At 37.6% G+C, this 14,787-nt stretch overlaps 4 protein-coding genes across 7 annotated transcripts; 3 read left to right on the top strand and 1 right to left on the bottom strand.

The window, feature by feature from the left end:
• Positions 1–2,704: 2,704 nt before the first annotated feature.
• Positions 2,705–3,673, top strand: LOC138140173 (apolipoprotein D-like). The gene is made up of 3 exons (XM_069060972.1): positions 2,705–2,995; positions 3,044–3,228; positions 3,282–3,673. Exons 1-3 carry the CDS (start codon positions 2,754–2,756, stop codon positions 3,545–3,547), a joined length of 693 nt encoding a protein of 230 aa, XP_068917073.1. The 5' UTR covers positions 2,705–2,753; the 3' UTR covers positions 3,548–3,673.
• Positions 3,674–3,801: 128 nt separating this feature from the next.
• LOC138140176 (apolipoprotein D-like) lies at positions 3,802–5,037 on the top strand. The gene is made up of 5 exons (XM_069060977.1): positions 3,802–4,234; positions 4,276–4,406; positions 4,456–4,547; positions 4,594–4,686; positions 4,738–5,037. Exons 1-5 carry the CDS (start codon positions 4,118–4,120, stop codon positions 4,875–4,877), a joined length of 573 nt encoding a protein of 190 aa, XP_068917078.1. The 5' UTR covers positions 3,802–4,117; the 3' UTR covers positions 4,878–5,037.
• A 99-nt stretch (positions 5,038–5,136) lies between these two features.
• On the top strand, positions 5,137–9,467 carry LOC138140169 (tyrosine-protein kinase Dnt-like). 2 transcript variants are annotated; one of them, XM_069060968.1, is made up of 6 exons: positions 5,137–5,481; positions 6,778–6,905; positions 6,962–7,524; positions 7,577–7,999; positions 8,047–8,343; positions 8,393–9,467. In XM_069060968.1, the coding sequence occupies exons 1-6, from the start codon at positions 5,376–5,378 to the stop codon at positions 8,502–8,504; spliced, it is 1,629 nt and encodes a 542-aa protein (XP_068917069.1). In that variant the 5' UTR covers positions 5,137–5,375; the 3' UTR covers positions 8,505–9,467. The 2 variants fall into 2 exon arrangements, with proteins under 2 accessions (XP_068917069.1, XP_068917068.1); XM_069060967.1 differs by having other exon boundaries at positions 7,571–7,999.
• Positions 9,468–9,809: 342 nt separating this feature from the next.
• LOC138140174 (RNA-binding protein FUS-like) lies at positions 9,810–14,713 on the bottom strand. 3 transcript variants are annotated; one of them, XM_069060973.1, is made up of 5 exons: positions 14,527–14,713; positions 11,876–12,008; positions 11,702–11,791; positions 11,454–11,640; positions 9,810–11,404 (listed from the first exon to the last, which is right to left on the bottom strand). In XM_069060973.1, the coding sequence occupies exons 1-5, from the start codon at positions 14,594–14,596 to the stop codon at positions 11,222–11,224; spliced, it is 663 nt and encodes a 220-aa protein (XP_068917074.1). In that variant the 5' UTR covers positions 14,597–14,713; the 3' UTR covers positions 9,810–11,221. The 3 variants fall into 3 exon arrangements, with proteins under 3 accessions (XP_068917074.1, XP_068917075.1, XP_068917076.1); XM_069060974.1 differs by lacking the exon at positions 11,702–11,791 and having other exon boundaries at positions 11,831–12,008; positions 14,527–14,687; XM_069060975.1 differs by lacking the exon at positions 11,702–11,791 and having other exon boundaries at positions 14,527–14,687.
• Between the last annotated feature and the right edge of the window lie 74 nt (positions 14,714–14,787).

Here is a 14,787-nt window from a genome sequence, read left to right as displayed (position 1 = left end):
TATCCACCTAATAAACTAGTTACAACAGTCGTAAATAAAAATCAGGTTTTGCGTTTTGTGCATGTACCGATCCACTTGAGGCCACACTACGGGATTTTATGATTACATTGTTCTGTTCGCAGGTTCTTCCGTTGCCATTCTTCAACAGTTTCGTGGTTATATCAGTGTAGGTATCAACTTCAATTTTTGAAGCAAAGTCCTTTAAAAAAAACGTGTAAATGGCAACAATGTCCATTTGACCAAACGCATCGTCAAGGTTTTTTGGTTTATTGTTTATATCTATTTCTCGAAACAAACTCAAAACTTGTCTCCTTGTTACAACAAGACAGGAAAATGTGATGATCACGTACGAAAGTTGAAATTTGTAATTGAATCACAGTTTGAATTCCTCAGAAAATTTACTACATATTTGTGATCACATTTTCCAAGTTTTCGTTTTTTTTTTTAATAATATTAATAGAAATTATTAATAACTTAAATATCCAAAACATAATAGTAATGTTTTCGTTGAATAAATAATACATTGGTAACTATTAAAAAGTAAATAGAATCAGTTTGGGTATGCAACCAACAATCCAACAATACCATATCGAGTGAAACATTTTAAATAACCGTATGTTTATGTGGACTTAAAAACGTGTTTGTAAGATTACAAGAAATGGGAAAAATTATTATTTTTTACTTAAATATATAAAAGATAATACTAGTGTTATAGTTTGATAAAGTAGCTTGAGTATGTAACCAACAATACGCCATGAAGTGAAAATATTTTTTAAATTTTTTTTTAAATAACACATTTTTATGTAGACTATATTTTCATAACAAATTTTTAAAATCACATGTAATGGGCACCAAATTTGTAATTTTAATCAATAATACAATAATAGTACAACTGTCGAATATTTATTTAAATGTACATTTTTGCATTCATACGTGAATTCCAAAAACTCTGAAACTTATGTTTTGTTAAGAAACTTACTGCTTCACTGTTCAAAATTGTTTTATCCTTGTCCGATCTGAAGTATTTATATACCACTTTTTTATTCAATCAGGTTATAGTTTTATAGTTTATTTTTTACGATTTAAATACATACATATGCTATCTAACAAATAACAAATTATATATTTTAAAATAAACTTGCGCAGTTACAAAATCAAATAGGTAATAGGCAATTTCCAATTTCTTATAAGAGTTAAATTGAAAAATGTATTTTATTGGAAGCACAAATACTTGATAATTCTAGACAAATACTTTACATAGAATTACGATTTTTAATTAATTTGTGTACATTTTTCATTCAAATTATTCATTTAAATATTTTAAATACAGGTGATTCTGAAATAAGTTTGGAAAGAAAATATCCTTGACACAAAATAATTCTGCGTAAATGACTTTTGGAGGTGAAATCTAAAGGATGGAAATTACCCTATATCCTTGTATTTTCAACACCTATGAATAGGGAAAATTTGTCCGAATTTGTTCACTTCATTAGCAACCATTATTACATCAACTCCACAATAAAGTCGTAGGTACAATCACACTGCTTTATAAATGTTTCTATGGAAATGATCGAGAGGAGTAAGGTTACGTTTGTGACTGCCGGGCACCTTTGATTATTATTGTTGCTAAACTACCAAGATAATCAGGTAATCACCTTTAACTCAGCAGCGTACTAGCAATTTTGACCAAATTTTCAATCATTTGTATCTCGAAAACGAAAAAACTTTTGTAGGAAAAATTTTTTGTCCATGATTTCTTCTCATCATCACCAATTACCGGGTTTTTTTTCCAAACTTATTTCAGAATCACCCTGTATTACCCTATTATTTATGAGCAAAAAATATATTTTTCATTTTTTTGCATTTAAAAGAAAATATGTACTTGGGAGTACATACTCCAAAATGTTGTCTTCTTTAATATTATATAATATTCAAACAACGAAGCCTTATCTTTTTATCTTTAACCTTGTATTATGTGTTGCCCTACTGCAGTGTATTACTATTACTCCAACGCACTATATTTATGTGGTCCATAAGTAATGCAGCAAACTGACCCTCACAATCCGAAAGATTTTTTTTTTCCAAGATTTTTAGTCAAAATATAAAAATCAAATCGATATTTTTAACCGTAAATACTAAAAATGATGTGTGAACAGTTTTAAAATCACTTAATTAATTATAGAAGTCACGAACAGGTATTACCGACTACCTAGAAGTCACAAGTAGGCCTCTAAAAAAACTGTTACGTCCTGATATTTTTTAATATATATTTTTTTTATTACAATCAAAAGTATTATTGAATGGAAGAACATGATTGTAACGTGTGTTAAGAACACATTTTCATGTATTTCTGTACGATCGCAATGATACAATTGGCAGAAAAATTTCTCTTAAGGTGGTTGATTAGGTGAAATACTTGTGCTGTTTGTTAAGATAAGTGCGATGGTCGAACCCGTTGGTTATAAAAGTTCAGAAGGCCAACTTAGGCCATTGGCTTCTCGCGAATAAAAGCACCGTTTATTTATTCAGTTTTAAAATAATTCGTTCATATTAACTGAATTAAACATTCACAATTGACTTATAAGCAGATATATTGCATCGTCAATGTACACACTAATGAGTCCAGCGTTAGATACAGCATCTGGTTAATGATCCACGAAAGACAACAAGAAGACAGCAATGTCGCAATCGCATAGCGGTTTCGTGCTATATAAACCGGTCGCAAAGACGTCACGTTTCAAAAGTCCGTAATCATGAAGAGCGTCTACATCATTTTGGCGATTATTTGTGCCGCTAAAGCGCAAATCCCTAATCTGGGATTTTGTCCCGAGTATCTGCCCATGCCAGATTTCGACATGGACAAGTTCTTGGGAAAATGGTACGAAGCTGAACGATATTTTCAGTTTTCGGAAGTCGCCACCCGTTGTGTCGTTACCGATTACGCCAAAGCTCCCAGTGGTAGAATTTACGTGTCCAACGAAGTCACCAACAGATTGTACGTGGTAAGTACTATTATCTACACAATCTAGACTCGTTTCTGCAGAACTGGAGTGAAACGCGTCATCGATGGAAGCTTGGAACTAGCCGGAAAAGCCGGTGAAGGAAAACTCAACGTGAAGTACACAACGACGCCGCTCGCGAGTGACACCGCTTTGACCGTCTTGGACACAGACTACGACTCCTACGCGGTCATCTGGAGCTGCAACGGCTTCGGACCTCTGCACGCCCGTAATTCTTGCATTTTTCTTCGCAAACGTGATCTGAACTATAACGTCTTCCAGAGAGTGCTTGGGTGATGACTCGCGAGAGACTTCCACCAGGTACTGTCTTGCAGCGCGCCTACGGAGTCCTAGACAAGTTCAAGATCAGCAGGACCTTCTTCGTCAAAACAGACCAAGAAGGGTGCGCTATCGCCGCCTCCGATATCAACGCCGCCAACGGAATTGCCTCGACTTCCACGGTCGTCGAAGCTTCAGGGACCGAACAGAAAAATGCACCAAGTGCTCCCAAAGAAGAGAAAAGTCCTGAAGAAGCGAAAGAAGCGTGATGCGAAAATAACACAAGAAACCAATAGAAACTTGTTTTTTTAATTGTGTCAAATTAGTTTGTACAAACAACATGTCAGTCTATTTATTAATTGTATATTATTGTTCTTAATAAATAATTAAAGGAAGGCTGTGTTTTATTGTTTCCGTAAATAAGAAATTGCTCGCCTGGATGCGTCGTAAATTAAATAATGCTGAACACTTCTTGGGCGACCGTTATTTAACCTGGTCATCAAGCGAAGAGTGGTACGAGCAACAGTAGCTCGTGGGGGTTTGATTTTGAGGTCGCCGGTAAAAATTGTCTTCCCCCAAAGGGTAGATTGCACAGTGGATGCTTGATTTTTCTTATTTTGATTCTTCAGCACACCAACTTGCATCATACGAAAAATTGTGTAATTGTGTGTACTTTAAAGGATATAGTAATAAATAATTGACGTTTTGCGACTCCCTCCGGTCCCCTCCCCACATCCGCCTTGACCTTACTTACTGGAGCTGTTACGGCTTTATCAAACGTTCCGTGGTGGCCATCCTCACAAGATCACTTACTTTATTTACTTAGATTACCGAGCAACATGTTCCTAAAGTCGCTAGTGTTTCTTTTCCCTGTGATCAAAACAATCACAGGCCAAGTGCCCTTCCTAGGCCCCTGCCCGGAGTACAAAACAGTTCAAAATTTCGACTTGAACAAGGTATTTCTTGATCATCATCGCTCCCGATAAATCTGTCTCAGTATTTAGGTAAATGGTTTGAAGCTGAACGGTACTTCGCCGTTTTCGAATTCGGAGGTAAATGTGTGACGGCGGACTACAACTACGACAACAACGGTGCTGTCAACATCATAAATCAACAGATCAGCGCCTTGTAAGCTAACCCCGATGGCCATAAAATTGTACTCGTTAGTATTTTACAGAACTGGAATCCGTTCGACAATCGAGGGGTTGGGCAATCATGTGGGGCGATCCGACGAGGCCAGATTATCCGTCAGTTTTCCTTCGTTGCCAGGTAATAAACCGTGAAAGCCAATTGCTGTCTGATTTGCAAATTTCAGTCAATTTCGACGCCCCCTACTGGGTCCTGGACACAGATTATGATAATTATTCGGTCGTGTGGTCGTGCTCTAATTTCGGTATTTTTAGCACACGTAAGACAAATTATCTTGACATTTTCTCGTCGCTATTGTCCTGGTTTTTAGGCAACGCTTGGATACTGACAAGATCGAGAACCCCCTCGTTAAAAACGATGGAAAAGGCCTACAGCATCCTCGACAAGTTCTCAATAAGTCGCGCTTACTTCATCAGAACTGACCAGAAGAATTGCCCCCGGCGTTACTAAATGTGATCAAGCAAGTCTGCAAATTCTATTTATTCAACTATTTATTTATTTATTTATTTATTTATTTATTTATTACATTGTAATTGTCCAGTTCGGACCGTTGTTCTGAACGTATAACCATTTTGTGATAAAAGTTTTCATTAAAACGTGTTCCCATTGATCTGTGTTTCAAATTTGACACTGTCACACCGGTACGCCACCTTGCGTCAAACCGCGCCACCACTGCTGATTTATGGACCCCTAATCGCGCTCAGCGCCGTTCATCTGTTCGTTCTTCTTGTTAAAGTTCGGGCTCGTTCGCCTCTGCAACAAAGCCTTCGCGTGTTTCCGCCTCGACTCTTGCACGGTTTTGGGTGTTGTTGGCTATTGGTGGTAACCAGAGAGGTCACAACGTAAAAGTGTATAGTGTGAGCGATGTGAAGATTTTTTGTCATAAACATAACCTAAAGACGCTTTCCGTTAAATATTCGCAAAATGTGAGTCGACATCTGTCGCAACATGAATCAAAATTTAATTTTCATTTTTTTTTTATCATGTTGGGTTCGGTTCACTTGCGGTTACTTAAATTTATACCTGAGTTTACTCGAAGTACAAAGACTGTTAGGTGAGTATTTGTTTAAAATTTCCTCCGGTATGTTGTTGGAATTGTTGTGTTGCGCATGTCGGGTCCTGATCGACCCAGTGTTTTCCTGCCAAAAATCGAAAATATCTTTGTTTTGGCAACACAATTAAATCTGACACCATCTGTCAACACAGTCATTTTTTATTTGTCTCTTTAATTCAGCTTTAAACTCCTCAAAAGATTAAAACCATCAGGCTCTCCTCACTTATTGCCTTTTAATTGCACTGCAAACTCGTTTCTACTGTACGTTTTCATGATGTACCTAATAAAATATGCAAATTATATGCACCTTCCTAATCTCAGTTACACCAGAGGAATGCATTTTCTTTCATTTTCACTCTGACAGTTGGCTACTAATAACTAAACTGAATTATATTTTATCTGTCAAAAGATCTCTGTGGTCCTTTCAGAAGACACCTCTTGAAAATCATGCAATCTTTGTTTGTGTTTTATAGCCACATTTTCAAACAACACTTTCTGGTCCATTTTATCTCACCGAAATCTAGTATGTTGTAAACAAACGAATTGTTTGTTTAACAATAAATTGAGGTTAGTTTTATCCGTGCCTTATCATTGCCGGTACGATAAAAGACATTCTTCAAAGGTTATTACATTGCACAACTATTTCTACTACCACCTCTAAATTATGTACGTGCTTTAAGAACACCATATTATATTATACCATACATTAGCATACACGGGTGTTACGGAAGTCCACGTAATAAATTTAATCACCAACAGAACTCTTTAAAATACACATTTTTTACATATTGATCTTTTTTACATTTTTCTAACCCCTAATTTGACACTCCGCTCATGGGATAATCATGAATTGAAACGAAAGAGTGAGTGAAAATGTTTTTGTGCGGTAGTTTTTTGAAGAAAGAACGATCGCTGTTTTAATACTAACAGTTTTTACTGTTTCTCATTCAAGTATTTTAATCGACTAGTTCTTTTTTCGTGCTTCTTTATCAATGGATGTGTAAAGACATGAGCGGATATGAATTTTACGGTTCAAATTGTATTTAATTTTAACTCTGTTGGGAAGAATTTGCGGAAAAAGTGATAAATAGTTTTTTTTTTAACGAGTCCTATTGGTGGTTAAATTTATTACGTGGACTTCCATAACACTCGGTATAGTACAAAACTTTTATGTCACTCTACTTACATTCTAGCACTAGATCTAGTACTTTTAAATTTAGTGATTCAAGTTTCCAATCATGCATTTCTATTTGTTGTCAGTTTCAGCGAATAAAACGAAGTTGACGTCTTTTGTAGGTTTAGATGCAGAGCTCTATTATGTGAGAGAAGGTGTCATTAATAATTATGCCCTGAATTTCGTCGTCCCTGTCCCATCAAAACTGGATTCTTTGCAATTTACTTGGAAAAGTGTAGCAGATCGACCAGTGAGTAGACTCGCGACTGTTAGGTATCCCTCAAACTTGAAATGATTTTGTTGCAGCTCTTGTATGCGATAAACGTCGACGCATCCAACTCCCCTTCGGTGTTGCTACCTCCCAAACTTAATATTACCTCAACTGGTTCAGTACCGACTTCAGTGCAAACTTTTAGCGTAACACTACCATGTTCGGGTGTGCTAGCTGGCGAGGTGGATGTAACCATCACCATCAACATCACCATATCGCACACGAACGTGACGACACTCCCTTTTCGCCGAAAGAAAATATGTGCGAAGCTCGAAAATCAATCGAACAGTCACGTGTTTGTTGTAGATACTGCCCCGCCGTATTCTAATTCTGTTAACATCTTCTACGTGGCGGTCTTTTTGGCCCTGATTTTAATAGTCATTCTTGCGTCCGTGATTACGACTTATTATATCAAGAATAAGAAGACCAGACGGACGACGGAAGGGAGTAGTGGGCCCAGTACGACTTTTCTGACGGCGATGCCGAGGAGTACGGTTAATACCTCGTACGGGAGTTTTCGAAGGATGCCGAGCTACTCTCTGATAGATGAGCGATCGAAAGACTTGCAGGAGAGAATAGCAGAACTTACAGTGCAAAGGTAGCGTTCAAAAAATGGGGAAAATGTCATGATAGTATATTTGTAGGTGTAGAGTTTGTTTGAGCAGTGTCATTCTGGAAGGAACATTCGCACGTGTGTATCAAGGATCGTACACCAACGAAGATGGAGTCGATGAAGCAATCATCGTGAAGACGGTGACAGATCATGCAAGCCAAATTCAGATATCCCTCCTGCTCCAAGAAGGAATGTCGATGTATTCTCTAAGTCATAAAAATATACTTAGCATATTGCGGGTATCTATCGAAGATCACACAGCACCCTTTCTTCTTTATCCGTACAATAATTACAATAACTTGAAGATATTTCTGCAGAAGTGTAAACTATCGTCCGAAGGAGTTTCTCATACTCTCACAACTCAGGAAGTCGTCGACATGGCGTTACAAATAATCGAGGCGATGCAGTATCTTCACAAGAAGCATCTTCTTCACAAAGATTTGGCAGCGAGGAACTGCGTGTAAGTAATATGCAAAGACCAGTCGTCTTGTAAACACTTGATTGTAGTGTCGACGACAAATTAAGAGTACAAGTAGCTGACAATGCTCTTTCGAGAGATCTATTCCCATCGGACTATCATTGTTTGGGGGATAACGAGAACCGACCGATCAAATGGTTGGCCATAGAGAGTCTGCTCCACAAGACATTTTCCGTAAGTTCGGACGTGTGGTCGTTCGGAGTGCTTTTGTGGGAGTTGACGACCCTCGCCCAACAACCGTACGTCGAAATAGATCCTTTCGAAATGGCTGCGTATCTCAAAGACGGATACAGATTGGCACAACCGATCAACTGTCCCGACGAATTGTAAGTAGTCTGCGATCCGAACGAAAATCTTTATTAACAAGACCCACAGGTTCGCAGTGATGGCGTACTGTTGGGCGATGAGTGCCGAAGAAAGACCCACATTTACACAGCTGCAAATATGCCTCCAAGATTTTTACACGCAGTTGACTAGATACGTCTAGGTTTACTCGAACACCAATATATTGTTCCTTACAGCTGAAGGTGCCAAATGATCGTTTATTTCAATTTTTATAAATTTACCGACGCCACTTGAAAATAGTATTCACGCACAAAATTCCAATTGTCACTTGAACATTTTGTCGCGACTAGAGAACAACCTATTTTCAATGGGCGTGATTAAAATTGTATGTAAGTTATCTTAGAAAATTTATCTTTGAATATTCTGCCATTCTAACCAGCAAGGTCGTATCTGTCATGTTCTAATTTGAACTGACGCTACTGTCAAAATAGTGACATGTACTGAACATTGTTGGTACTAAAACTACTAGCTTGAAAGCAAACGAATTAAAATTATTTTCAAACGTATTCTAATTAGAACATAATTATGTTGTTAAAAAACTGCAAAACCCTTTGAGTGTTTGAACAGGCGAATCAAACACTTTGACCATTTTAATTTGAAAGTGACTTTTTGTTCGTAATGTTTTTCACATGAAACTGTCAAACATGGTGGAAAATCACCAAAATGAGCGCTTAAAGGGTTGAAACTTAGTTTCTCTGCAGATTTAGTTTTAGTAGATATTTTTGAAATGTCAAACGCCTGAAATTATATTAAGCCAGGTGCTACCTTTTCGCTTAGGGCGGCAGTATCTATATTCAGTATTTGTGATCTCCTGATAATTACATCAGTAATTATTGTACTTATGCTTTAAATGTTTTATGATTTTTTGTACAGTAACAAAAGCGTTCGCGTCAGAGTAAATCGTACTTTAAATTTTATTTTTCAATCCGTCTTTTTTTTTGTAAAATGTTTAAGAAGATATTGTGAAATGAGTTACTCAAAGTAGATATTCTTTTCATATTTCATTACAGAGAGTATATGACAGAATGAAATATTGGAACTTTAGTGTTTGTGTGAACACATCTAAATGTATTTTTATATATGAGTATTAAAAGAAATTTTGTAACATCTTTGTTTTAATGTAGTTACGTAGCTTAGGTCTCGACAACCGTAGCACAAATTCAAAATGGAACGGTTGTGTGATAAACAAGAATTAAACACACGCACACAATTCTTATAATACTTAAACTTTTTGTGCAGGTTCATGTGTGCTGCTATTCATCTTGTGGTGAGATGATAGCCCCGCAATTAAATTTTTTTTATTATTACTGGACCGCTTTTATGTGATGTATCACCCCAGGCAAAATGGGGAACTTAATTATGCAATTATAAGACAAGAAACACCTTTTTTCACCTTGAAACTGGATGAAGGAGACCAACATCTCAAAGCGTTATGAAATATTCTTAATTATTTGCTCCGGAATTGTCACGCTAGGTGTCTTCACGCAAATTGTAACTTTCAGTTTCAGAGAAGAAATAAAGTGCTACAGACGTGATCATGCGTTACAAAGTGTCAGTGTTTATCGCGCTCGCTTCCATCCTCATCATTACATGTGAGTTACATTTCTTTAATTAACCCAAATTCGTAGCAGTTTACCTTTCCATTATTTCAACTGGTTTGTTGACGTTTTCGTTGTGTTAAGGGTGCCCTGAAAAACAAATGTGTTTTTGAATTCTCTTTGTCCGTTGAGACTTTTGCAAATGTCATGGCCACCGGAAATCGAGTAAAAAATTGTTTTTCTATTGAGTTTGTCGCATTAAGTGATTAGTGTCTTGATTGTGACTAAGAAATCTTCCGTTTGTAGGCGATGGTTTGGGTATATCTTCAAAATTAGATTTCGGCGAATCACAATCTCCCAAATTGGTAGGAACATCAACACAATACAGATCTATTTCTGTACCTTATCGAGCACAGAAGAAAGAAGAACCGAAATCGGATGATTTTGAAGACATCGGTGTTGTTTGCGTGTCCGGTGAGGGTTGCAACGCGACCACCAAGATAAATAAATCTGAAGATTCGATCCAGACTGACGTTGTGGTCCACGTCAAAACCAACGTTAACGTCAATCAGAGGAACAAGACGAATTTTGTGGATGACACCCCGGATGTCCCAATAGTTGTGGGCACAGACAGCGGTGCAGATAACAGTAGAGTGCCCCAAACCCGGCCTCTAGTAGTGACATCTCTGGACGACTCTATTTTGTCGGATGGTTTGTCTTTGTCGTCTCCCACCAGTTCGATTAATTCGCGTCCAGCTTTTGATACCCAAGCCTTGCACTCCAAAAATGTCTACTTGGAAAATTCGGACCTCCCAACAGGTGACTTACGTGTCAACATCAAGACGTTGACGCCGGTGACGTTAGCAGATGATGGACGAAGTCTCACGAATGCTTGGCAAAGAACCAATGGGATAGAACTGTCGGTACCGCGTTTCGAGCAGTCTTACCACAGTCACTACTTCGGAGAAAATCCACCACCGCAACTGGTGTGGTACCCGAAGAGGTCAGGTCTTTCTAGTTTCGACTACAAGAGCAAAGGTGTCTCAAAACCGGCGTTTTTCTCGGTAGGGGCTTTGACAACACCCAGCCACAAACACCAGGGCTCGGGGAGTACCTGCTCTTGCAAGAATGAAGCTTCTAGAGGGTTGCAATGGTACCCAGCTCGTCGAACCTACACCGACGCTGGAAGCCAGATCAACGATAAATTAGCGCCTTTGAATTGAACGCGCAACATATTTTGTACTGTATTTTTGGATAAATAAATTTTTTCTTAACTGGAGATTAGATATATTTAAATATATTAAGGAGAATAATTAACATATTACGGGTTTTTCACTGTGTATGTGGAAATCTTCCCGTTGTCGTTGATGGTGGTGGAGGCCCTGTGGAAGTTTTGGGGCTTCCCGTCCACGTTGCTCGACGAGCTCACGCTCGAAGTGAACACTCCGTAGGTGCCGTCTCCGCCTGAGGTTTCGCCAAATCTCGAAAAAATATTGGGCGCGTTCTGCAAAAATCTCGATGAAAAGGAGGAACGAGGAGTTGGGGGGACGTACCGGGTTCTCGGGGTAGACCGCGGCGGTTTGGTACCCGCCTTGAGGTCCCAGAGAGGCGGACGCTACGGCGCCACCGCCGTCCCCGGCTCCACCGCTGTACGACCCACCTTGCGGCGCTCCATACGAGGAGAACCCTGCGGCGTATCCAGGATTTTGGGCAGCGGCCTGCGCCGCTTGTTGCTGGAGGCTGTGTAAAAATGTTTGCTAGTTTTTGAGAATTCGTTTGAAGCACATAGACCATCACCTACCGACGGTTATCAACAAATGTTATTGATGATTGAGCTTGGACTTTAGCGTTAGAGGTAGAAGATGTAATAGCGTAAGAATATGGACCTGGGCTGCGAAATATTGCATAAAACTATTAGTGCGTTACGTACGTATTAATGAAATGTTCGTGATATTTCTTGAATGAATCGAAGTACCCGTTTAGAAGGCCGCCGAAATCGAAATTTGGTATATTGGGGATAGATGGAGGTGGGATATTCCCTCCATTTCCAGAGTAACTGCCGGAGTATCCATAACCGTATCCACTACTAACGTCGTTTGAGGAACTTCCTGAAAAGTAAAGTAAGATAAAGTAGGTAAGTACTGGACATTTCGGTGCAAGAGAATTTATTGCAAATAAAGTTGAAACTCGGAAACTTAATTTGTAAAGTTGATCTTTGTTTATTTTGCTTCGGTTTTTCTAGGTGCGCAGCAAATTTTATTTAAGGTAAGTCCCTACACGCGTTTAATTTTACATCCCACTAACGAGATAAAGAATGGCGATCTTGCCGCCGCCACCACCACCGTGCAATCCTCCCCGAATATTCACCCATTTAATTTACACTACGACGCGACAACACCCCTTAATACTACATTTTTTATAAGAATCGCTAATATTTTACACGTAGTAAAATACGAATGCGGTGTAGGCTTTCTGCGTCATTTTCTTTGACCTTTCCGGAGGATTTGGAAGCTCTTTCTTTACCGTAACCTACTTATTTCAGCTTACTCTCCTGATTCACACCTATTCCGACAAAATACGAGATAAAGCTTGTTTTCATGAAAATTTCACCACCGAAACGGGACCGTTAATCAAATCAATCCAATATAAATGCAAACCCGTTTTAATATTATTTTTATTAATTTAGCCCGACTCGGTTCGAAGAAAATGATCGTTTAGGAATTATGTAAATATTTAAAACCAAAGAGGAATCGACCGAGAAGCGGATATTCCGCTGGAAATGACGATATTTAGATGTAAATTGTAAACGTTATTACATTTAAGGAAGACAAGTTTATAATTCGAACATTTATGTAAAGATTATTTTCTATAAAAACCTTTTTCAACCTCACCTTTAATCATTTTGTTCGACGAAATACCCGAATTGTGATTTTCAACATTTTAACAGATTTTCACCTAATTTGCATCTACAGACAAATTTTATACAAACATTACAAACAACCACCATCCGACATTTTAACGTCTACTTCCACAAATCACAATTTTCAATGATTTATTTCTTTAGAAATTCTCGACCTTCCAAGGTTTTCTTCCATCCACTCACCATTAAAGCATAGAAAAATTGATATTTTCCAACACCGTTGTAAAAAAGTATATTAAAACATGAGTTTTATAAAACTTAATATTATGACACGAGTCACGACTGTCACAGGCTGCTAATTTTTCTAATTTGCGTATTAAATACATGTTTTTTACAAATAAAACCAATTTTGGTAATTTAGGGAATTTTGTGACAGTTGGTGACACTTTTATTTCAAAGTTAACATTTAAAGTAAAATTTTAAACCTAGACTAAACATAATTGTCATTTTTCGCAAGTGAAATTGTAATTAAAAATCAATTATCCAAAAATACAGCAAATAGCAAAGAATATCACAGTAAATTTGGTGCTCGCAATGTGTGTTACCAACTGAAAAAAGTCTCCAGTTTTCGGATGTTATGATTTTGAATGCAAATTAGAAAAATAATTTTGCGCTACCGCACTTACCACAATAAAAACTCTAATAGGATTATTTTTTAAAAGAAGTTTTACCAAGATTGACTGATTATCTGACTAGTTACGGTTTTCCGGATGCATAAAATTAAACTTTTAATATCCTACGCCGTAATGGAGGGACTAGTAGTGGATAACTTGGAGTTAATCTCAACTCAACTACATTAATATTGAAGAGATTTTTTACTGTTTACTTCCCCGAAGTGTGAAAGCCTGTGTGCATCAATGGGTGCCAAGGTGAAGACAATAAGCGCCTCGAAATTTATTAAATATGTTTAATTAATTTTTACCGATGATGAATTATTAATTACAATGTAACTTCCACAAGGTTGTGTTCACCTTCTTTCTGTTTATTCAAGAAATTTAAAAATCGCTTTGGAACAAAAACGTTCTGGGCCAAGAGTGTACGTGAGGTACACCGTGTCACTTTATTTGCTAATTTCCAGAATATTTGCTCTCTCGCCAATCAAATATTTATACAATTAAAAATAAGTTACCTGTATCTTAAGCACACACCGCTAACTCGCCACGTTACACAGAGATAATCGAAAATTAATTAAAATCTGCTGAATAAACGTGACGCTGTCTTTTTGCCCAAAATATATCCTACTAGTACAGTTCCGAACCAAAACTATTTTCAGAAATGTGTCAAATGGTGTTTGTTTGGCGATTTTGTTGCGCTCTGCTGCTTTCACCAATACTCATGGTTGACATCGATTATGACAATTGGGAAATGTTCGACATTCGCAGATTTTGGGTCGTTTGGTGAAATTAGGTCAATCAGGTCAATATTAATATTGTATGGAATTGACTATGTACCGAGAAAACAACATTGGTTGAGTGTGTTGTTTCGAACAATTAAATGTACGAGTCACGAAACGTCGCTTTCGTACTTATTGTTCTTTTCTATTAGAGGTGACGAAAGACTAATTCCCGTCCGGTTTTTTACTAAAATTGTCGGATTTATTCGTGAAAATAGCAGTTATTAGACACGTACATGGATGAGACAGTAATTATCATTATCCAGTGTCATCGAGTAAAGCAACATTGAACACTTAAAAACAAAGTATTTACCTGCATATCCTGCTAGAGATGTTCCCAGGGTCGTGATCAGTATTAATGTCGCAAACATGATGGTACACATGAGAAGATGATTAACTTAACAAGGTTTAAAATCTTCAGTAGAGTTCGCGGTTTTTATTTACCTTATAACAGGTGAATTCAGAGAACGAGTGAATCCGAACTTGCACGATTTGACCAATTTTGCAATTATGCTAATGAAGCAGCATCCGTCAGCTGCAATATGTACAACAAATCAAAACCTGTACTGTACTT

Source organism: Tenebrio molitor, chromosome X (genome assembly GCF_963966145.1).
Source record: "Tenebrio molitor chromosome X, icTenMoli1.1, whole genome shotgun sequence".
Lineage (NCBI taxonomy): Eukaryota > Metazoa > Arthropoda > Insecta > Coleoptera > Tenebrionidae > Tenebrio > Tenebrio molitor.
The sequence above is the reverse complement of the archived record's forward strand: the minus strand, read 5'-3'. Positions and strand labels throughout refer to the sequence as shown.

Coding starts and splice junctions, on each gene's coding strand:
- LOC138140169 (XM_069060967.1), top strand. CDS start 5,376: ATGAATCAAAATTTAATTTTCATTTTTTTTTTATCATGTTGGGTTCGG. Junction 7,525..7,570: donor GCAGAACTTACAGTGCAAAG/GTAGCGTTCAAA, acceptor GTATATTTGTAG/GTGTAGAGTTTGTTTGAGCA. Junction 8,000..8,046: donor TTGGCAGCGAGGAACTGCGT/GTAAGTAATATG, acceptor ACTTGATTGTAG/TGTCGACGACAAATTAAGAG.
- LOC138140176 (XM_069060977.1), top strand. CDS start 4,118: ATGTTCCTAAAGTCGCTAGTGTTTCTTTTCCCTGTGATCAAAACAATC. Junction 4,235..4,275: donor AAAATTTCGACTTGAACAAG/GTATTTCTTGAT, acceptor AATCTGTCTCAG/TATTTAGGTAAATGGTTTGA. Junction 4,407..4,455: donor AATCAACAGATCAGCGCCTT/GTAAGCTAACCC, acceptor AGTATTTTACAG/AACTGGAATCCGTTCGACAA.
- LOC138140174 (XM_069060973.1), bottom strand. CDS start 14,596: ATGTGTACCATCATGTTTGCGACATTAATACTGATCACGACCCTGGGA. Junction 12,009..14,526: donor ATCTCTAGCAGGATATGCAG/GTAAATACTTTG, acceptor TTTACTTTTCAG/GAAGTTCCTCAAACGACGTT. Junction 11,641..11,701: donor ACATTTGTTGATAACCGTCG/GTAGGTGATGGT, acceptor ATTTTTACACAG/CCTCCAGCAACAAGCGGCGC.
- LOC138140173 (XM_069060972.1), top strand. CDS start 2,754: ATGAAGAGCGTCTACATCATTTTGGCGATTATTTGTGCCGCTAAAGCG. Junction 2,996..3,043: donor AACGAAGTCACCAACAGATT/GTACGTGGTAAG, acceptor TCGTTTCTGCAG/AACTGGAGTGAAACGCGTCA. Junction 3,229..3,281: donor CTTCGGACCTCTGCACGCCC/GTAATTCTTGCA, acceptor AACGTCTTCCAG/AGAGTGCTTGGGTGATGACT.